The 22,702-nt window shown below is 45.7% G+C and overlaps 1 protein-coding gene across 2 annotated transcripts in view; it reads left to right on the top strand.

Moving 5' to 3' along the window:
- The window catches only part of TARS2 (threonyl-tRNA synthetase 2, mitochondrial), a 59,832-nt gene that overhangs the window by 33,875 nt on the left and 3,255 nt on the right, over nt 1–22,702 (top strand). The window contains exons 1-14 of one of the 2 annotated variants that reach the window (XM_077257790.1): nt 2,048–2,172; nt 2,823–2,927; nt 5,216–5,406; nt 5,482–5,605; nt 7,115–7,236; nt 7,315–7,432; nt 10,786–10,847; nt 14,712–14,790; nt 14,960–15,106; nt 15,369–15,467; nt 19,901–20,067; nt 20,213–20,375; nt 22,202–22,339; nt 22,412–22,489. In XM_077257790.1, coding sequence (XP_077113905.1) covers nt 2,107–2,172; nt 2,823–2,927; nt 5,216–5,406; nt 5,482–5,605; nt 7,115–7,236; nt 7,315–7,432; nt 10,786–10,847; nt 14,712–14,790; nt 14,960–15,106; nt 15,369–15,467; nt 19,901–20,067; nt 20,213–20,375; nt 22,202–22,339; nt 22,412–22,489 — 1,659 coding nt within the window. In that variant the 5' untranslated portion in view covers nt 2,048–2,106. Of the gene's footprint in view, nt 1–2,047; nt 2,173–2,822; nt 2,928–5,215; nt 5,407–5,481; nt 5,606–7,114; nt 7,237–7,314; nt 7,433–10,785; nt 10,848–14,711; nt 14,791–14,959; nt 15,107–15,368; nt 15,468–19,900; nt 20,068–20,212; nt 20,376–22,201; nt 22,340–22,411; nt 22,490–22,702 lie in introns of those variants that run through there. The other variant, XM_077257797.1, reaches the window with a different exon arrangement.

Genomic DNA, 22,702 nt, shown 5'->3' with positions numbered 1-22,702 from the left:
CAAAAGTTTGGCAATTTCAAGACTGCTGCATCCCTCTGCAAGACATCTCACAATTTTGGACTTTTCAGAGCCCGTCAAATCTCTCTTCTGACCCATTTTGCCAAAGGAAAGGAAGTTGCCTAATAATTACGCACACCTTATATAGGGTTTTGATGTCATTAGACAACACCCCTCCTCATTACAGAGATGCACATCACCTGATTTACTTAATTGGTAGTTGTCTCTCAAGCCTGGACAGCTTGGAGTAGTGCAACATGTATAAAAAGTATCATGTGATCAAAATACAACTTGCCTAATAATTCTGCACACACTGTATTTGTCTTTGCTTGTTGCCATCAGTATGCGCATGCGTTCCTGGGCAGACTCATCTGTTCTACCCCTGTATTAGTCTTCACCCCTTCCTATCTGCGTCTGTGCCCTCAAACAGGTTATAGTTGTTTAACCCCTCATGTGCCTGCGCCACACTATTAATTTCCCCCTGCAGACTGTAGCAGTGTCCTCGTTCCTTCCCACTGTAAAGGAAAACAATCTGATATCGGCAGATCATCGCTCATCATTAGCCGCATTTATACGTAGAACGGTGTTATCTGTGGTTTATGTAAAATGTATTTATTAAACCTGTGGTCAGTGTGTAAAACAGATCCTTTTTTTTTTTTTTGGTATTGGATCTTGTTCGATAGCCGGTGATCTAGCTGCTAGAACTCTGCTGATAACCTGAGCAGTAACCGCAGGGGACACAACATACTGAGGCTGTATTCACACATCTGCGTGTGGCGGACCAGCCGCGGGTCTCATCAGCAGGTTGTCGCGTTCTGGTCAGGGGACCTGCAACTTTTCTGTGGTGCGTGGTGGACCCTTATCATGTAATACTGGATGTGACAAAGCAAGGTCCTAGCAAGTGTTCTCTGTAGCACCTGCGGCTCAGGCCCACCATGGTCATGTAATCCTGGCCTAAGGCCTTATATAGATGGCAAGCGGAGGGCCACCATCATATAGATGATCCATACTCCTCTATTCTCAGTACCATATTCTTTATTGGGGTTACTTTACAAGATGGTGTCCGGTTGGGGTTATCGGTGGGCTTACATACCCCCGTCGTTCTCGTTGGGCCTTGGAGATGTTTTGTGGCGTTTCTCCTATAGATGTGTGGGGGCTTATGGTTCAAATGAATGCAATACTAGGCACGGCCACCGAGCGGCGCTGTGTAGGAAAGCAGACGTGTTTTAACCCCTTTCTCGCTGGCCTGGTATTCCCTTTATTTTATTTTTTGTATTGGTTAGTTACAACTTTGTGTAGTTTAATAGGGCGGACTTTCAAGGGGACACGGCCAAGTATGTTTAGAGCGATTCTAAGGCTGTGTGCACACGTTGCGGATTGGGGTGCAGAATTTTCTGCACGAAATCTGCATCTCCTGGCAGAAACCGCAGGTGCAGATTTAATGCTTTTTTTTGTGTGGATTTCTTGCGTTTTTAACCCCTGCGGATTTCTTTAATGGATGGGTGCAGAAACGCTGCAGATCCGCACAAAAGAAGTGACAAGCTATTTCTTTTGATCCGCAGCGTTTCTGCACCATTAGCACAGCGGTTTTTTTTCCTATTGATTTACATTGTACTGTAAATCACTTTGTGGATCTGCAACGTTTCTGCGTGGAAAAAATGCTGCAGATCCGCAGTAAAGCCGCATCGTGTGTACATAGCCTAAATCGTCTGGTTATAAAGCTCTGATCGCTTCTGTTTTATTACTAGATTTCTTTTGCGCTGTCCTGATGTATACTTGTCTGATAATCACTATGAATGTGATTGCACACTATCACTGTAAGTGCATAGTATCACCACCATCATCTGGTAAGAAGAGAGAGGCTCGTTTACTCTGCAGCCATTCCAATAATGACATTGGGGAGGGATTGTTACTTGAGCAATTCTCCCAGATTTGATGTGCTAGGTGTAATGCACACAGTTGGCCACTGGATGGCAGCAGAGTACCGGAGTTTATCCTGCAGTCAGAAGGCGGGGGTGTGCGAGTCATGTGACGCGCACTGTAGGTCACATGATCTTCCTGCGGCACAGGGAGGGGAGTAATGGCGGCGGCCATGTGTGAGCGGAGGACATGAGGCTGGTGTCGCTGCTGAGGAGGAGGGGGGCGCTCCCTGCACCGTGCACGCGGCTCTGCAGGGTCTGTGCTGCACGTAGTTTGTGTGTATACGGATTATTAATGCAGACGTTGTGTATATAGGAGATATAACATCTATACACGTATACATTATAAAGCCTTTAGTTACTGTTTTTGTCTTCCTTCCTGTGATTGATCACGTGTGGTATATTGTGATATGTCAGTGCTGCAGACATTGGGGGTCTCCCCTAGATACATGATGCTTCTCTCCTCGCCCGTATGGCCCCCCCAGGTTCGCCACTCGCCGGAGATGACAGCGATGATCCGAGGCGGCTCGAGTCGCTGCTGTTAGTCAGGTGCCGGCTGTATAACACGTCTAGCACTGTTCGCCTGACATAGGAGATAGTGTCACGTCTTCTCTTAAGAAGGGGTTAAAATCACGGAAATGTGAAGCCGTGCCGATCATGGTTCTATAGAAATCTAAGGAACGCGATGACTTGTGGGGTCCCTGGTGGTCCGGGCCCTTAATAGTGAAGCGTGTGTGCTGTCCGCATGGATCCATGTGTATCCGTAGCCCCCGCTATTGGCGCTCTAGTGATGGGGCGCTTATACTTATTACACCATCGTTATCTCATGAGATCCGGCTGCTAATTCTGGGAATATATTTAGATACATCTTTTAATTGAATTTTTTTTCTGGCTCCTTTTTCTTAGGATTCCTCAGAAGTGACTCCAGGAGGTAGAGCAAAAACATGGAAACTGCATTCTACCAATGTGATGGGTCAGGCAGGGGCGCCGAGCGGGCGAGGGAGCACAGAGGTAATTTGATTGTGGTGGCCTTCATTTAGGGGTCATTCAGTGCTTTATGATGGCTGACCTGTTCTTTAGGAGATAGAATTAGACTTATCATAGAATGTTAGGGTATGTGTCCACGTTCCGGTTTGCTTCAGGCTTTGGTCAGGATTTTATGCAAGTAAAATCCTGACCAAAAATGCACCTGAGGTCACTGGCAGGTCACCTGCGGTGTTCCTACGTGTTTTGCTCATTGTAGCAACATGCTGCGTTTTGAAAAAACGCACCGCACATGCGTTTTCGCGGCAAAAACGCATGCGTTTTTTAACGCATAGTGGAGTCGGGATTTCATTAAATCCCCTCCACTATGCTGTAACATCTGGACGCTGCGTTTTTGACGCTGCGGAAAAACGCAGCGTCAAAAACGCAGCGTTTCCTGAACGTGGAAACATACCCTTAGAGTTGGAAGGGACCTCTTGGGTCATCTGGTCCAGCCCCTGCTCAATGCAGGATTCACTAAACCATCTCAGACAGATGTCTGTCCAGCCTCTATTTGAAGACTTCATTGAAGGAGAACTCGCCACCTCTCATGGCCGCCTGTTCCACTCATTATCACCTCACTGTCAAAAAGTTTTTTCTAATATTTAATCTGTATCTTCTCCTTGGTGGGTGTTGACTCTCCGCTCCCCTGTTAATCAGCTGGAGCCGATGTGAGCGTGGCTTTCCCATCATCCCCATCTCTGTACTTCTAGTATCATCATTGCCTGAGTTTCAATACCAAGTATAGCTGCTACTAAACATACGGAGCTGTGGGGGACGTGACGGGCACTGAGGCCATTCTGAAAATCAAGCCCCTCCGATATACTTTTGGTGATTTGCCCGAAGCACAAGGTAGTCATATAACCCCTTCCTCTGCCCGGCAGGAGCAGCTCCCTACATGCACCATGATAAGTCAACTGATCAGAGACGAGAAGGGCAATGTATGTGCTGGCAGGTGGAAGTGATGGGAAAACCGTCCCTTCGTGCCTGCAGACTGGAGTGGCGGGAGAACCATCCCTGCCTGCAGACTGGAGTGGCGTGAGAGCCGTCCCTGACTGCCTGCAGACTGGAGTGGTGGGAGAGCTGTCCCTGACTGCCTGCAGACTGGAGTGGTGGGAGAGCCGTCCCTGACTGCCTGCAGACTGGAGTGGTGGGAGAGCCGTCCCTGACTGCCTGCAGACTGGAGTGGCGGGAGAACCGTCCCTGCCTGCAGACTGGAGTGGCGTGAGAGCCGTCCCTACCTGCCTGCAGACTGGAGTGGCGTGAGAGCCGTCCCTACCTGCCTGCAGACTGGAGTGGCGTGAGAGCCGTCCCTACCTGCCTGCAGACCGGAGTGGTGGGAGAGCCGTCCCTGATTGCCTGCAGACTGGAGTGGTGGGAGAGCCGTCCCTGACTGCCTGCAGACTGGAGTGGCGGCGGGAGAGCCGTCCCTGCCTGCCTGCAGACTGGAGTGGCGGCGGGAGAGCCGTCCCTGCCTGCCTGCAGACTGGAGTGGCGGCGGGAGAGCCGTCCCTGCCTGCCTGCAGACTGGAGTGGCGGCGGGAGAGCCGTCCCTGCCTGCCTTCAGACTGGAGTGGCGGCGGGAGAGCCGTCCCTGCCTGCCTGCAGACTGGAGTGGCGGCGGGAGAGCCGTCCCTGCCTGCCTGCAGACTGGAGTGGCGGCGGGAGAGCCGTCCCTGCCTGCCTGCCTGCAGACTGGAGTGGCGGCGGGAGAGCCGTCCCTGCCTGCCTGCCTGCAGACTGGAGTGGCGGCGGGAGAGCCGTCCCTGCCTGCCTGCCTGCAGACTGGAGTGGCGGCGGGAGAGCCGTCCCTGCCTGCCTGCCTGCAGACTGGAGTGGCGGCGGGAGAGCCGTCCCTGCCTGCCTGCCTGCAGACTGGAGTGGCGGCGGGAGAGCCGTCCCTGCCTGCCTGCCTGCAGACTGGAGTGGCGGCGGGAGAGCCGTCCCTGCCTGCCTGCCTGCAGACTGGAGTGGCGGCGGGAGAGCCGTCCCTGCCTGCCTGCCTGCAGACTGGAGTGGCGGCGGGAGAGCCGTCCCTGCCTGCCTGCCTGCAGACTGGAGTGGCGGCGGGAGAGCCGTCCCTGCCTGCCTGCCTGCAGACTGGAGTGGCGGCGGGAGAGCCGTCCCTGCCTGCCTGCAGACTGGAGTGGCGGCGGGAGAGCCGTCCCTGCCTGCCTGCAGATGGCAGTTGTAGAAAAACCACCTCTGGGTTGTGCCGGTTGGATGCTTCTTCTCTGGTGCATCCACTGCTGTCCACTTACATCCCTGTTTTTTAGTCTCCAGTCCTCCCGGAGTTCCTCCACCATCGGCTTCGGTACTTCGAGGCCCTGAGGGAGCGTTACGAGGCCAAACTTGCCAGCCGGGTACTGAGCGAGTCCCGTGCCATCAGGATATCGTTACCAGACGGGACGGTGGTGAGTGGGGAGTCCTGGAAAACCACCCCTTATGAAGTGGCTGTACAGTGCAGGTGAGCGGACCCGCTCGTGTTATTACTCCTCTGTTCAGTCCTCGCATTGTAGTAATGTCGCCATGCTCTCGGCAGCCCCGGCACCGCACACAATATTCTCGCCGCCCGAGTGAACGGTGTCGCATTTGATGTGGGCCGACCCCTGGAAGGCGATTCTGAGATTGATTTCCTCACTTTTGATTCCCTTGAAGGACAAGATGTGAGTATACTAGACTAATACCACATGCTTCACCATTGCCTTTCACCAGCAGGTATCAGCATTGTGCTGTGTGCTAAGAACTACAACTCCCATTTTCCAACAACAGTATACTTCTGAATTAAAGGGGCACTCTCATATTCATGAATGGATATTGTCTGACAGTGCTTGGAAAAACAAGCACTTTTGCAATTTACTGCTTATTAAAATTTTCAGCCGTCCTTGAGATGTTAACATATATATATATATATATATATATATATATATATATATATATATATATATATATATATATATATATATATATATATATATATATATATATATATATATATATATATATATATATATATATATATATATATATATATATATATATACACACTCACCGGCCACTTTATTAGGTACACCTGTCCAACTTCTTGTTAACACTTAATTTCTAATCAGCCAATCACATGGCGGCAACTCAGTGCATTTAGGCATGTAGACATGGTCAAGACAATCTCCTGCAGTTCAAACCGAGCATCAGTATGGGGAAGAAAGGTGATTTGAGTGCCTTTGAACGTGGCATGGTTGTTGGTGCCAGAGGGGCTGGTCTGAGTATTTCAGAAACTGCTGATCTACTGGGATTTTCACGCACAACCATCTCTAGGGTTTACAGAGAATGGTCCGAAAAAGAAAAAAAATCCAGTGAGCGGCAGTTCTGTGGGCGGAAATGCCTTGTTGATGCCAGAGGTCAGAGGAGAATGGGCAGACTGGTTCGAGCTGATAGAAAGGCAACAGTGACTCAAATCGCCACCCGTTACAACCAAGGTAGGCCTAAGAGCATCTCTGAACGCACAGTGCGTCGAACTTTGAGGCAGATGGGCTACAGCAGCAGAAGACCACACCGGGTACCACTCCTTTCAGCTAAGAACAGGAAACTGAGGCTACAATTTGTACAAGCTCATCGAAATTGGACAGTAGAAGATTAGAAAAACGTTGCTTGGTCTGATGAGTCTCGATTTCTGCTGCGACATTCGGATGGTAGGGTCAGAATTTGGCGTAAACAACATGAAAGCATGGATCCATCCTGCCTTGTATGGAGCATCTTTGGGATGTGCAGCCGACAAATCTGCGGCAACTGTGTGATGCCATCATGTCAATATGGACCAAAATCTCTGAGGAATGCTTCCAGCACCTTGTTGAATCTATGCCACGAAGAATTGAGGCAGTTCTGAAGGCAAAAGGGGGTCCAACCCGTTACTAGCATGGTGTACCTAATAAAGTGGCCGGTGAGTGTGCATACATACATACATACATACATACATACACACACACACACACACACACACACACACACACACACACACACACACACACACACACACACACACACATACATACATCTTGTTTCCTAGGAAGCCGACATGGAAATTGCTGCAACCTTCTAATGTGCTTTGTCCTTGAATTGTATGCATTAGAGATCTCTGCTTGCGGTCAGTGAATGGAGATCATTCTCTCCTTGTGTAGATATTTTGGCATTCGAGTGCTCATGTCCTGGGGGCTGCCCTGGAGCGGATCTATGGGGGTCTGTTGTGTCACGGACCTAGCGTAGAGAATGGGTTCTTCTATGACATGCACCTGGAGGACGGGTGAGATTTATTCGGGGGTCTTGTGAGTTCCCATCGAGGCTACGTACTGATTTCTGTACCCCTTCTCTGCTCTTCTAGCACCGTGCTGCACAGTGACCTTCCCAACCTGGAAATGGCCTGTAAGGACCTCATCAGGCAGAAAGTTCCCTTCCAGCGCGTGGAAGCGACACGGCACGAGCTGCTGGAGCTGTTCAAGGTGCGAACGTCCCTGCTTGTCGTGGGTGTAGTGGTGTGAGCGCTGCTCTAGAGCATAATACAGGAGGCCACAGGAGAAGTAATGCATCTACATACAGTCTATTATATAATTCTATATACACAGTGGAGTCAGATTGTGGATTCGCCGTTCTGAATATGACCTGTGATCCCGGTCATCAGCCCGGTAGTCGCTCTGTATATATACTCTGATCTGTCATCAGCCCGGTAGTCGCTCTGTATATATACTCTGATCTGTGTCATCAGCCCGGTAGTCGCTCTGTATATTTATACTGATCTGTCATCAGCCCGGTAGTCGCTCTGTATATATACTCTGATCTGTGTCATCAGCCCGGTAGTCGCTCTGTATATATACTCTGATCTGTGTCATCAGCCCGGTAGTCGCTCTGTATATATACTCTGATCTGTGTCATCAGCCCGGTAGTCACTTTGTATATTTATACTGATCTGTGTAATCAGCCCGGTAGTTGCTCTGTATATATACTCTGATCTGTGTCATCAGCCCGGTAGTCGCTCTGTATATATACTCTGATCTGTGTCATCAGCCCGGTAGTTGTTCTGTATATTTATACTGATCTGTGTCATCAGCCCGGTAGTTGTTCTGTATATTTATACTGATCTGTGTCATCAGGCCGGTCGTCGCTCTGTATATATACTCTGATCTGTCATCAGCCCGGTAGTTGCTCTGTATATATACTCTGATCTGTCATCAGCCCGGTAGTCGCTCTGTATATATACTCTGATCTGTGTCATCAGCCCGGTAGTCTCTCTGCATATATACTCTGATCTGTCATCAGCCCGGTAGTTGCTCTGTATATATACTCTGATCCCTGTCATCAGCCCAGTAGTCTCTCTGCATATATACTCTGATCCCTGTCATCAGCCCAGTAGTCTCTCTGCATATATACTCTGATCCCTGTCATCAGCCCAGTAGTCTCTCTGTATATATACTCTGATCTGTCATCAGCCCGGTAGTCGCTCTGTATATATACTCTGATCTGTGTCATCAGCCCGGTAGTCTCTCTGCATATATACTCTGATCTGTCATCAGCCCGGTAGTCGCTCTGTATATATACTCTGATCCCTGTCATCAGCCCAGTAGTCTCTCTGCATATATACTCTGATCCCTGTCATCAGCCCAGTAGTCTCTCTGCATATATACTCTGATCCCTGTCATCAGCCCAGTAGTCTCTCTGTATATATACTCTGATCTGTGTCATCAGCCCGGTAGTCGCACTGTATATATACTCTGATCTATCATCAGCCCGGTAGTTGCTCTGTATATATACTCTGATCCCTGTCATCAGCCCGGTAGCTCTGTATATATATACTCTGATCCCTGTCATCAGCCCGGTAGCTCTGTATATATACTCTGATCCCTGTCATAAGCCCGGTAGTCACTCTGCATATATACTCTGATCCCTGTCATCAGCCCGGTAGACGGTAGTCCATATATATTTGGACAGAGGCAACATTTTTTTAATTTTGGTTATAAACATTACCACAATGAATGTTCAACAAAACAATTCAGATGCAGTTGAAGTTCAGACTTTCAGCTTTCATTTGAGGGTATCCACCTTAAAATTGGATGAAGGGTTTAGGAGTTTCAGCTCCTTAACATGTGCCACCCTGTTTTTAAAGGGACCAAAAGTAATTGGACATATTCAATAATTTTAAATAAAATGTTCATTTTTAGTAGTTGGTTGAAAACCCTTTGTTGGCAATGACTGCCTGAAGTCTTGAACTCATGAACATCACCAGACGCTGTGTTTCCTCCTTTTTGATGCTCTGCCAGGCCTTCACTGCAGTGGTTTTCAGTTGCTGTGTTTGTGGGCCTTTCTGTCTGAAGTTTAGTCTTTAACAAGTGAAATGCATGCTCAATTGGGTTGAGATCAGGTGACTGACTTGACCATTCAAGAATATTCCACTTCTTTGTTTTAATAAACTCCTGGGTTGCTTTGGCTTCATGTTTTGGGTCATTGTCCATCTGTAGTATGAAACGACGACCAATCAGTTTGGCTGCATTTGGCTGGATCTGAGCACACAGTATGGCTCTGAATACCTCAGAATTCATTCGGCTGCTTCTGTCCTGTGTCACATCATCAATAAACACTAGTGACTCAGTGCCACTGGCAGCCATGCATGCCCAAGCCATCACACTGCCTCCACCATGTTTTACAGATGATGTGGTATGCTTTGGGTCATGAGCTGTACCACGCCTTTGCCATGCTTTTCTCTTTCCATCATTCTGGTAGAGGTTCATCTTGGATTCATCTGTCCAAAGAATGTTCTTCCAGAACTGTGCTGGCTTTTTTAGATGTTTTTTTAGCAAAGTCCAGTCTAGCCTTTTTATTCTTGATGCTTATGAGTGGCTTGCACCGTGCAGTGAACCCTCTGTATTTACTTTCATGCAGTCTTCTCTTTATGGTAGATTTGGATATTGATACGCCGACCTCTGGGAGAGTGTTGTTCACTTGGTTGGCTGTTGTGAAGGGGTTTCTCTTCACCATGGAGATTATTCTGTGATCATCCACCACTGTTGTCTTCAGTGGGCGCCCAGGTCTTTTTGCATTGATGAGTTCACCAGTGCTTTCTTTCCTTCTCAGGATGTACTAAACTGTAGATTTTGCCACTCCTAATATTGTAGCAATTTCTCGGATGGGTTTTTTCTGTTTTCGCAGCTTAAGGATGGCTTGTTTCACCTGCATGGAGAGCTCCTTTGACCGCATGTTTACTTCACAGCATAACCTTCCAAATGCAAGCACCACATCTCAAATCAACTCCAGGCCCTGTATCTGCTTAATTGAGAATGACATAACGAAGGGATTGCCCACACCTGTCCATGAAATAGCCTTGGAGTCAATTGTCCAATTACTTTGATCCCTTTAAAAACAGGGTGGCACATGTCAAGGAGCTGAAACTCCTAAACCCTTCATCCAATTTTAATGTGGATACCCTCAAATGAAAGCTGAAAGTCTGAACTTCAACTGCATCTGAATTGTTTTGTTTAAAATTCATTGTGGTAATGTCTATAACCAAAATTAGAAAAATGTTGTCTCTGTCCAAATATATATGGACCTAACTGTATACTCTGATCTGTGTCATCAGCTTGGTAGTCGTTCTGTATATATACTCTGATCCCTGTTATCAGCCCGGTAGTCACTCTGTATATATACTCTGATCCCTATCATCAGCCTGGTAGCCCCTTTTGTTTATATACTCTGATCGGTGTCATCAGCCCGGCAGCCCTTCTGTGTATACTCTGATCCGTGTCTTCAGCTATCGTCACGCATGGGGGTCATGTGCGGCTTGTAATGTTTCCCTTTCTTTTGGCAGTATAACAAATTCAAGGCCCGAATAATTGAAGACAAAGTGGAGGCCATTAGCAGTGTGTACAGGTAACTTACCGTTCGGTGGTCTGTGCGCCCGGCCCTGTCACAAAGTAGTGACCTCCAGGGCAGTGTGTGCTCCGTACTTTTTTCATATGGCTACTGGAGACTGGATTTATGGCACATACACATCATAAAGGTAACCACTGTGGAGGACTTGCTTCATGGCGCAGTGTTACTGTAGAGTATTGCATATATGTTTGTCCTCCCTTCGGACTGTTGCAATACATCAGGGGGAGGTGGGCTACCTGGTCGATTGTTGCACATCTGGGGGAGACTACGAGACCGGTTGTTATACATCTGTGGGGACTTTGCAGCTGGTTGTTGTACATCATGGGGCTACAGGGCTGGTTGTTATTAGTCACGGGGGTGGTAAGCGGCCCGATTGTAATACATCCGGGGGTGGGGGGACTGCGGTGCCGGTTATAATAGGGTCATTCCATATCAAGTGATCCAAATATGAATTTTTTTTAAATAATAAAAAGCTGAGTGGCGCCAAGTATTATAGGGTTAATACTCCTGCTGCAAATATAACAATCACCACCAATGATTGTGTAAAACCAAAAGTCAATCTAAGATAGATATTGAGAAATATCCATATTCGCGCTAATAAAAACCCTGAGAGGGAGAAATTATTCCACAATATGTGAATTAAATCAATCTGTGCATAAATTGCCAAAACAATAAGCTAATGTCTTATAAACACATCACCCATCTGGGTGAATGATAATTGGCCTAATACTGGGTGTAAGCAGCTGCACAATATTCTAAATGTTATTGGAGTTCTTACCCAGAAGAGAAGTTCATATCAGTGAAGGAGCTGCTTGACTGAAGGCTGTAATCCCAAGTATCGGCTGGTAGTATTATACTGAAGGCTGTAGTCAAGAGTTCTGCTCACATGCGGCAGCTGCCCCGGCCGGTGGCAGCGTGACGCTTAGCTGAGCTGGCACATGCAGCGGCGTGCACTCATGCAGGCAGGCCGATGTCCTCCTTGGTGCGCAGAGTGAGAGCGGCGCTGGGAAAGGACCTGCGTGCCGGGGTGAGTAACGTGACCGCTCACGTGACTGAAGGTGCAATACGGATGGCGGTAGGGACCAAAAAAAGCCGACGCGTTTCAGCGGCCCGGTTGTAATACATCCAGGGGTGGGGGACTGCGGTGCCGGTTGTAATAGGGTCATTCCATACCAAGTGATCCAAATATGAATTTTTTTTTACCTGACGTGTTTAGATTTTTTTTATTTTTTGTTTTCATGAAGTACAACTTTAGTTAATTACAAATTAAAAGTTTAGAATTTTTTTCTTCATCAGTTAATTTTTTACAGATTTTTAAAGTTTTGAAAGCGCGGATTTTGGCCTGGTATGGCTTTACATTTTTTATCATATCTCGGGCTAGAATTAAGATATAGAGTTGGGAGAGGCATCATTTTTCTCAGAACGGTACCGGCTTTCATTTGATATGTCACAAGACTGTTTCTTTATATTTTGTTTTGGAGAAATCAAATTAAACATTTTGATGCGCAATTCTGAAAAAAAACGTATGTTTTAAAATTGTGAAAACATGCATGTGTGTTACTTGTGTCCTTGTTTATATTTGTACAGGGATTCAACTTGGGATCTATCACATTTGTATTTTTTTTAAGCCTTGAATCATCTGATTTTATGTTTGTGTGAGTTTCTTCCCTTTTTCTTTTCAAATTACAACTTATTGCATTCAACATTTATATGTAACAATAAAGAAACACAAAAAACAAATACCGAACTGCCAGAATAATTACATCTTAATCATCATAACTTGCTCAGCATTTTCAACCTGAATTCATTGAACAAGCCAAAAGATAAAAGGTGATCACATCCTCAAGTGTGGTTTTCTAAATACAGTCTGATCCTAATTATATGTTAAAAACCAGATTAAAAGAACCAATATTTCTACCACCTATTTATACATGGAACAATTTTTTTTATACTATATCACTAAACATGTCATTTCTGAAGTGTTTAAGAAGAATAGTCCAGTAGTTAAATCCTCGTACTATAAAATATGAACTAATCAAACAATTAGTAGTAGGTTTTTACACTGGCCTTCTATCAATGTGTCCCTTCTAGTGGGCGAAATGTCATCTTGCCCATAAGCGCTAACTAGCAATGGCCATTTCCTTCTGTGTCAGAGTATGTGCGGCTGTCATGGTGCTCGGCTCCACCTGAGTTATATCTGATTTTTGTTCACTTTTACAATGTCTGATTTTCTTGGTACACAAAGGACGGCGCTGGACCAGAAGGTGCAGAAAAGTCACTTCTACGTCTTCATTTTCACAATCTTTGGAGAGTCCAGTAGCCGTCAGCGCTGATCATATTCACAGGTCACATAGCCAGTTGTGTAATCCATTGCCGATCTTGTGCCGCCTTCTACCACGTCATGGACGTCACTGTCTTTATTTCCACTACATGGGATGACAGTCCGGTATTGCTGAGTCCCTGTGATGGGTTCTGCTTCCTGTAACTGATGCTATAACAAACTCTCCTCCTCTTCGTAGTCCTGGTTTGTACAATACGTGAACTGGATGTTAAGAATATTTTTCTCCCTCCATTTGAGGAGTTGCCTGGGTGATAAGATTTGGTGTGAATACGGCCTCTGGAGGCCCGAGCTGCCGGCCGGTCATCTGCTCTGCAGTCACCGTCTACCCCTGGTCATTCTCAGCCCTAACAAACCTTCTCCTCTCTCCTCTCCTGCTTCTAAGCTCTAACATAATAAAATAATACAGGAATATCTAAAAATCATGGATTATTTGGTAAATATGGACCCCACACTTCTACACCACAGGCTGAACAGATCTGAAATCAAGATTTTTGGATTGACACTGTAATAGTTTTATTTTTTAAAATATGATCCCATCACGATCCCAGCTTGTATTTTGGTACAGAAGTGGCTAGGAGCATAGCAGGCACATGTGCAGTTTTTTGACATATCTGGTGGAAGCCTGTACAGTTCTGAGTAGAATGATGTTTATTTTGTTTCTCTATCTCTTTTCTAGCCTGAGTTATGGAGAGAAATGTAAAGGCAGGCAACACCGAAATTCGCACTTTTTCCAAACTTTGAAAATCAATAAAAAATAAAAAAAAATCTAGAATTTTTTTTTCTTCACATTTTGCATTCTCTGACACACTATTACCAAATAACAAAATCTCAAAAGAATTAAAAATATAGTGGTAAAAATCATTGGTTCACTTGACATGGAATGACCCAATACACAAGGGAGGGGGGGAACTGCGAGGCTGGTTGTTGTACATCGGGGAGAGTGGGGGGACTACACGGCTGGTTGTCATTCAACGGGGTTGATGTGGGGCTACGGGGCCGGTTTTTATACACCGGGTGAAGGGGGGACTAAGGGGCCAGTTGTTATTCACCTGGATGGGGGGGTAAGACTACGGAGCCAGTTGTTATACACCTGGGGGGACTTCAGAGCGGGTTGTTATACATCACGGAGAGCTACGCGACTGGTTATTATACATCGCGGGGGGTGGGGGGGATTGGGGCTACGGGGCCAGTTGTTATACACTGGGGAGCAGTGGGTCTCAATGTGTGTGGCCTTATGCGTTTCTCCTTTTTTGTCTTATTCAAACATTTGTGAAATTCAGTTAGAGCACGAACTGCAACCACAGACTCTTCAGACCTGAGAGGGCATCCTCATCGAAATACCTGAAGCTGTCCTGCTCCAGTCTGGTGACTTGTGGTCAGTTGGAGCCTTGCGGTGCATGCTCGAACTGATTAACACGGGTTTGTGCATGAGCCCTTAGATGCCTGCCTGCTGCGTCCATATAGACTAGGACACTGTGCTCTTCTGGGTCTTCGCTAAGTGTTTTTCCCCCTTTCTTCAGATGCGGCTCTCTGGTTGACCTCTGTCAGGGACCTCATGTGCGACATACGGGGCAAATTAAATCCATCAGACTACACAAGGTGACGTCACTTATAACTGTGTCCCAGCGGTTCTCTGTACATGCAGCAGTCTGACTGTTGAGGACACAGTCAGAATCCGCTTTACCATTTACCCATGTCAGAAATAGGTCAATGTTGGAGTACATGGTAAGGTACGCTCTGATTCTGAGTTTTTTTGTTTTTTTAACAGAACTCGACAGCCTATTGGAAAGGAGACGCCACGCAGGAAAAGTTACAGAGAGTTTATGGGATTTCCTTCCCAGAGTCTAAACAGTTAAAAGAATGGGAGAAAGCACAAGAAGAGGCGGCTAAGCGGGACCACCGAAAAATAGGAAGGGTACGTAAGAGTATGCAAGACTGTGCCGATCAGAGGAGTCCTCCCAGCATATCATATTGCTGGCATATACCATCACTGTCCATCCACTGATCCTGTGATGGCAGCAGCGTCTCTTGGTGCCCTCTGTATTACACAGCTGACAGCTGTGCTTCATACCTTAATGCCAGGTATCACCAGTAAGTAACTGGTGGGGAAGAGGGAGATGCAGCTGCACAGAAGAGGCACTTGTATTCCCTGTGATCCACTTTGTCTTCTTTCCTAGGACCAGGGATTATTCTTCTTCCATGAATTGAGTCCTGGAAGCTGCTTCTTTCTTCCCAAGGGAGCGCATGTCTACAACGTCCTCATCGACTTCATCAAGGTACTTGGTTCTCAAAAAGCTCAGTGCAGGTGATGCGGGCATTGGTGTGAGTAATTACCAGTTAGAACAAAACCCTTTATGGCACGGCATGATGCCTCCGATCAGATGATGACGGACACTCGGATCCTGTGTGCACGGTGATCTCAAAACAGTCCTTCATCCACAGAAGCCCTGTTTTGTGTTGTCCTCTCCTGGCACCATACCCTGTTTCTAGCTTTCCTATCTATACCAGTCAGGAGCTACCTTTTTAATAGCAGCGACTCTAAGGCCGGTTTCACATTAGCGTTTGTAGGAGCTGCGGACTTCCTCCCTAAAGCCCCACCCTCGGCCGCACCTCCGCCGCTAGCTCCGCCTACTTCTGCATGCAGCCGGCATGTGGCCTGTGTACCTATCTTTAACAATAGGTATGCAGGTCGTGCCGCAGTATGCGGATGCTTCCGCATGCGTCGTTTTGGCGATGCGGCGACCAGCGTAGGACGCAGCTTGTAGCAATTAATTTTTTTTTCCGCATCGTCAAAACGACGCATGCGGAAGCATCTGCATACAGCCGCACGACCTGCGTACCTAATGTTAAAGATAGGTACGCAGGCCGCATGCAGAAGCAGGCGGAGCTAGCGGTGGAGGTGCGGCCGAGGGCGGGGCTTCACGGAGGAAGTCCGCAGCCCTCACAGCTCCTACGAACGCTAGTGTGAAACTAGCCTAACAGATTTTTAAAACAGCGATTTAAAAACGTTTGCACCCCAAGATGGTAAGGATAAAAACTTCACCTCATCACTCAAAAAAAGAAAAAAGTCCTCGTACGGCTATCGGCATTGAAAAATAAAAAAGTTATGGTCCTTAAACCAGGGCTGTAAAGTCAGTAAGCCAAACCTCCGACTCCTCAATTTCCCTGACTCCACAGCCCTGGTCACGGAGCATGTACATAAAGCAGCACAGATTGATGTCAACTACGACTCCACAGCCCTGTTCACTACTGAGCATATCCATAAAGTGCAGCACAGATTCATCTCAACTAAAAGTCCAGAACCTTAGATCAGGAACAAAACAGACATTTATAGTACACTAGCTGTACTACCCGGCTTCGCCCGGGTTAATGACTGCTGTTAGCAAAATAGAATGTGTTAACAAAAATTTATTCTGCACACAAAAACCACAAAACAAATAGATAGAAATGTAATTATTAAAAGGCAAAAACTAAGCAAATAGAAGCATTTCACAACATATATTAGCTTTGTTATACTGAGAATGTCTTTGTTGCCTATATTAACCAATCAGAGCTCAGGTTAATTAACTGTAGCAAAATAGAAGCTGAGCTGTGATTGGTTGCTATTGGCAGCCTGATAAATCCCCAGCCAACAGGAAGCCCTCCCCCCTGGCAGTATATATTAGCTCACACATACACATAATAGACAGGTCATGTGACTGACAGCTGCCGTATTTCCTATATGGTACATTTGTTGCTCTTGTAGTTTGCTTATTAATCAGATTTTTATTTTTGAAGGACAATACCAGACTTGTGTGTGTTTTAGGGCGAGTTTTATGTGTCAAGTTGTGTGTGTTGAGTTGCGTGTGGCGACATGCATGTAGCGACTTTTGTGAGATGAGTTTTGTGTGGCGACATGCGTGTAGCAACATTTTGTGTGTTGAGTTGCATGTGACAGGTTAGTGTAGCAAGTTGTGTGCAGCAAGATTTGTGCATGGCGAGTTTTGCGCGTGGCGAGTTTTATGTGTGGTGCATTTTGAGTATGTGCAAGTTTTGTGTGAGGCAACTTTTGCATGTGGTGCAACTTTTGTACATGTGGCAATTTTTCTGTGTGTGCAAGTTTTGCATGAGGTGAGTTTTCCATGAGGTGAGTTTTGCACGTGTGGCGAGTTTTGCGTGAGCCTAGTTTTGCATATGGCGAGTTTTGCATGTAGCGAGTTTTGAGTGGTGACTTTTGTGTTTCGACTTTTATGTGGCGAGGTTGGTGTGTGTGTGTGGTGAAATGTGTGCTGAGGGTGGTATATGTGTTCAAGCACGTGGTAGTGTGTGGCGCATTTTGTGTTTGTGTTCATATCCCCGTGTGTGGTGAGTATCCCATGTCGGGGCCCCACCTTAGCAACTGTACGGTATATACTCTTTGTCGCCATCGCTCTCATTCTTTAAGTCCTCATTGTTCACATCTGGCAGCTGTCAATTTTCCTCCAACACTTTTCCCTTCACTTTTTCCCCATTATGTAGATAGGAGCAAAATTGTTTGGTGAATTGGAACGCGCGGGGTTAAAATTTCACCTCACAACATAGCCTATGACGCTCTCGGGGTCCAGACGTGTGACTGTGCAAAATTTTGTGGCTGTAGCTGCGACGGTACAGATGCCAATCCCGGACATACACACATACATACATACACACATTCAGCTTTATATATTAGATATACCTGTATGTAATCTCCTGTATATAGTATATACCTGTGTGTCATCTCACCTATATATAGTATATATCTGTGTGTCATCTCCTGTATATAGTATATACCTGTATGTCATCTCCTCCTATACATAGCATATACCTGTGTCATCTCCTCCTGTATATACTATATACCTGTAGGTAATCTGCTCCTGTATATAGTATATACCTGTGTGTCATCTCCTCCTGTATATAGTATATACCTGTATGTCATCTCCTCCTGTATGTAGTATGTACCTGTATGTCATCTCCTCCTCTATATAGTATATACCTGTGTGTCATCTCTCCTGTATATAGTATATATCTGTGTGTCATCTCCTCCTGTATATAGTATATACCTGTGTGTCATCTCCCCTGTAAATAGTATATACCTGTGTGTCATCTCCTGTATATAGTATATAGCTGTATGCCATCTCCTCCTGTATTAGCCCTCGTTCACACGTTATTTGGTCAGTATTTTTACCTCAGTATTTGTAAGCTAAAATGGCAGCCTGATAAATCCCCAGCCAACAGTAAGCCCACCCCCTGGCAGTATATATTAGCTCACACATACACATAATAGACTGGTCATGTGACTGACAGCTGCCGGATTCCTATATGGTACATTTGTTGCTCTTGTAGTTTGTCTGCTTATTAATCAGATTTTTATTTTTGAAGGATACCAGACTTGTGTGTGTTTTAGGGCGAGTTTCGTGTGTCAAGTTGTGTGTGTTGAGTTGCGTGTGGCGACATGCATGTAGGGACTTTTGTGAGATGAGTTTTGTGTGGCGACATGCGTGTAGCAACTTTTTGTGTGTCGAGTTGCATGTGACAGGTTAGTGTAGCAAGTTGTGTGCAGCAAGTTTTGCGCATGGCGAGTTTTGCGCGTGGCGAGTTTTATGTGTGGTGCCTTTTGAGTATGTGCAAGTTTTGTGTGAGGCAACTTTTGCATGTGTTGCAACTTTTGTGCATGTGGCAATTTTTCTGCGTGTGGCAATTTTTCTGCGTGTGCAAGTTTTGCGTGTGGCGAGTTTTGCACGTGTGGCGAGTTTTGCATGTGGAGAGTTTTGCGCGTGGCGAGTTTTGAGCGGCGACTTTTGTGTTTCTACTTTTATGTGGCGAGGTTGGTGTATGTGTGGTGAAATGTGCACTGAGGGTGGTATATGTGTTCGAGCACGTGGTAGTGTGTGGCGCATTTTGTGTGTGTTCATATCCCCGTGGTGGTGTGATTATCCCATGTTGGGGCCCCACCTTAGCAACTGTACAGTATATACTCTTTGGTGCCATCGCTGTCATTCTTTAAGTCCCCCTTGTTCACATCTGGCAGCTGTTAATTTGCCTCCAACACTTTTCCTTTCATTTTTTCCCCATTATGTAGATAGGGGCAAAATTGTTTGGTGACTTGGAAAGCGCGGGGTTAAAATTTCACCTCACAATATAGCTTTGACGCTCTCAGGGTCCAGACGTGTGACTGTGCAAAATTTTGTGCCTGTAGCTGCGACGCCTCCAACACTTTTCCTTTCACTTTTTCCCCATTATGTAGATAGGGGCAAAATTGTTTGGTGAATTGGAAAGCGCGGGGTTAAAATTTCACCTCACAACATAGCCTATGACGCTCTCGGGGTCCAGACGTGTGACTGTGCAAAATTTTGTGGCTGTAGCTGCTACAGTTCAGATGCCAATCCCGGACATACATACATACATACATACATACACACACACACACATTCAGCTTTATATATTAGATTTCATAACTTTCCCAAATTCTTATTAAAAAATATTCAGCACATACTGCACTGAATTACTGTACCCAATTCATTATATATTTTAGGAATCGGGGGTCTGTTCATTTTATACTACCTCTGACTTCACAGCAATGCCTTAAAGTGCAAAAATGAAAATTGGCCCTAATGGGTGACTGCTGTTTTCATTCTGGCAGACATGACTGCGACTGTCACTGTTCTGACACCTTGCTTATTACTTTGATCCAATCATCTCTCTTTTTTTGCAGGGTGAATATCGAAAACGGGGCTTCACGGAAGTGATCACCCCCAACATGTACAATAACAGACTGTGGGAGCAGTCCGGGCACTGGGAGCACTACGGGAAGCACATGTTCTCCTTCCCCGTGGAAAATGAGACCTTCTCTCTAAAGCCAATGAATTGTCCCGGGCACTGGTGAGTCACGCCATCTTGACGACACCCGGTCGGCACATGAGAGGGGCCGTAATTTGGCCTGACTGACGTTTGATTGACATTCTCAGACAGTGTAGGGGCTTGTTTTCGGCGATCCTAGTGACCGTCTTGTTTCTTTTATTTCCAGCTTGATGTTCGATCACCGACCTCGATCTTGGAGGGAGCTTCCTGTCAGACTGGCTGATTTTGGGGTCCTGCATAGAAATGAGCTGTCAGGTGCACTGTCAGGGCTCACACGAGTGCGGCGCTTCCAGCAGGATGATGCCCATATATTCTGTTCTATGGATCAGGTGAGTGCGTCAGGAGCATGGCTAGACTGAAAGACAGATTGGTTTATGGTGGAATCAGATGGGGGTTTCATTATATAGAAGGCAAAAAAGTGAAAAAGTTTGTCCATATCATAACTCATAGAGTGCGAAACAGGACGTACTAAATAACTGGAGAGGATATCGTGATGCTCAACTCAACAGAAGGGGATTATAATAATTGCTTCAAAAAATAGTAAACGTGGCACTCACACCCATAAAAATGTACAGAATCATAACCTGATTAAAACACACTGGGGAGTAAACAGGATGTGCTGTGGACAGCGGCCGTTTCAGCTGTAGCAATGCTTCTAGGGGTCCCAATGCGGCATGACGTAAAACCACAAGGTCAGAAAAAAACAAAGTACAAAACAAACTTATTTTTCAGGAGAACAAAAATGAGTAACCTGATGTAGCAAAAATTCTATGTCCAATGCATTAACAATTAAAAAGGAAACTACAAATGGAATAAGTACCACATTTAAAGTTACCTAAAATGTGTGATTTTATTATGACAATAATCTGAATTAGGTTTTTATCTGTTATGAATTCATTTATCTTTAATATTACCTTTATCTTTGATATTACATCTCCTTTTTGTACGCGAGTAACGGTTTGTGTGGCTATTCCACATAATGCAGAAATGTTTTTATATATTTTGTATAGGTATTAGAAAGTGAGGAAATTTACCCATCTTCAAAAAGCCTTGAAAAAGATTAGAGAATGAAGGAGTTGCTGGAGACCCCTTTGTGGTACCAGTTTGTTGTAAGTACCATTCATCCGTAAGTTTAAATGCGTCGTCAAGATAAATTCCAGGGGGCAGTATTATTAAATTAAAACCTGATTCTGATAATTGGCATAATCAAATGACCCCTTTTGGGTAACTTTTAAATGCAGTAATTGTTCTTTTCGTAATTTCCATCCACTGTACATAAGTTGTTTGCTACATCAGAGTACTCAAATTGCCCCCCTGTAAAAGTTTTGTAAGGTTTTTTTTTCTATATTAGAAAGCCCAGTAGACCTTTTTTTATGCCTGGTTTAATAGAATATTTCAAACTAGGAAGGGCTCCTCTAAGAAAACTAAGCCTGTATGCAATACTCAACCATGCAAAACCCCACCGTTCTTTGTTTTGCTGGTGTGGAAAAGGGTTAACCCTCCTGCGCAAGGTGGAGATCACCCTATGTCTCTTGAAAAGTATACTTTTTTTTTTAAGCATTTACAAAATATAAAAGAGTTACAAAGTGCTCAGGGCCTGGTGATATGGCATTGAAACGGCCAAGATCTGAGTAATCTGACGCTGGCCTCCGCAGCTGAAAGAAAAAAAAGCTTGGTCATGACGAAATCACACTGGGATACATAATATAAAAGAGATGTTGATAATAAATGCACAGGATCTGAGTTCCAACTAAGCGTTTAAGCACCCAGGATCAGAGTTATTGGTTACAAAGAACTGGTGCTGCAATGGGCTCTGCAGCAGCTCATTCATTCTCAAATCATTTTCTGGCAGCTTTTGAAGATAGGTTCAATTCTCCACTTTGTAATCCTCATACAAAGTACATAAAAATCTGACCCTATCACAGTAAAATTTCTGTAGTGGTTAAGGGATGACACCTGTGCCATCCACTGGATAAAAAATATCTGATTGCAGCAAGAACACCATAATTAGGACATTGAGGTACAGTTGGAGGGGTAAAGTCCCGGTGTATAGATGTGAAAGCAGAATACCCATTTAATCACTGGCTGCCCCACAATAATTTCTATGTAATTGTTTTCCCTTTAAATACTGACACTTCTGCTATTAACCCTGTAGCTGGAAGGTGAGATCAGCGGCTGTCTGGACTTCCTCCGGGCTGTGTACACAGTGTTTGGCTTCTCATTTAAGCTTTTCCTCTCCACTCGCCCAGAGCAGTATATGGGAGAGCCGGATGTCTGGCGGACCGCTGAGCAGGTAGGCAGCGGTCTCTCCTCACTGTAGGTCGGGAGGAGGACGATCTCAACACTGACAACCTCTTTATTTTAGGAGCTGGAGAAAAGTCTGAATGGTTTTGGTCTTCCGTGGGAGCTGAATCCAGGAGATGGAGCATTTTATGGCCCCAAGGTGAATGCTGACCAGGGACTGGGGTTGGGGGCAGTGCTGACCAGGGAAGGGGGTTGGGGACAGTGCTGACCAGTGAGGAGTTGGCGGAGTGCTGACCAGGGAAGGGTTGGCGGAGTGCTGACCAGGGAGGGAGGGGTTGGCAGAGTGCCTACCTACTGAACTGTCATTTGGCAGCACTGTCTCATATGATAAAGCCTGCTGTGGCCATAAGCA

Source organism: Ranitomeya variabilis, chromosome 1 (assembly GCF_051348905.1).
Source record: "Ranitomeya variabilis isolate aRanVar5 chromosome 1, aRanVar5.hap1, whole genome shotgun sequence".
NCBI classification, from domain to species: Eukaryota; Metazoa; Chordata; class Amphibia; order Anura; family Dendrobatidae; genus Ranitomeya; species Ranitomeya variabilis.
This window is presented reverse-complemented; position numbering and strand designations above follow the sequence as displayed.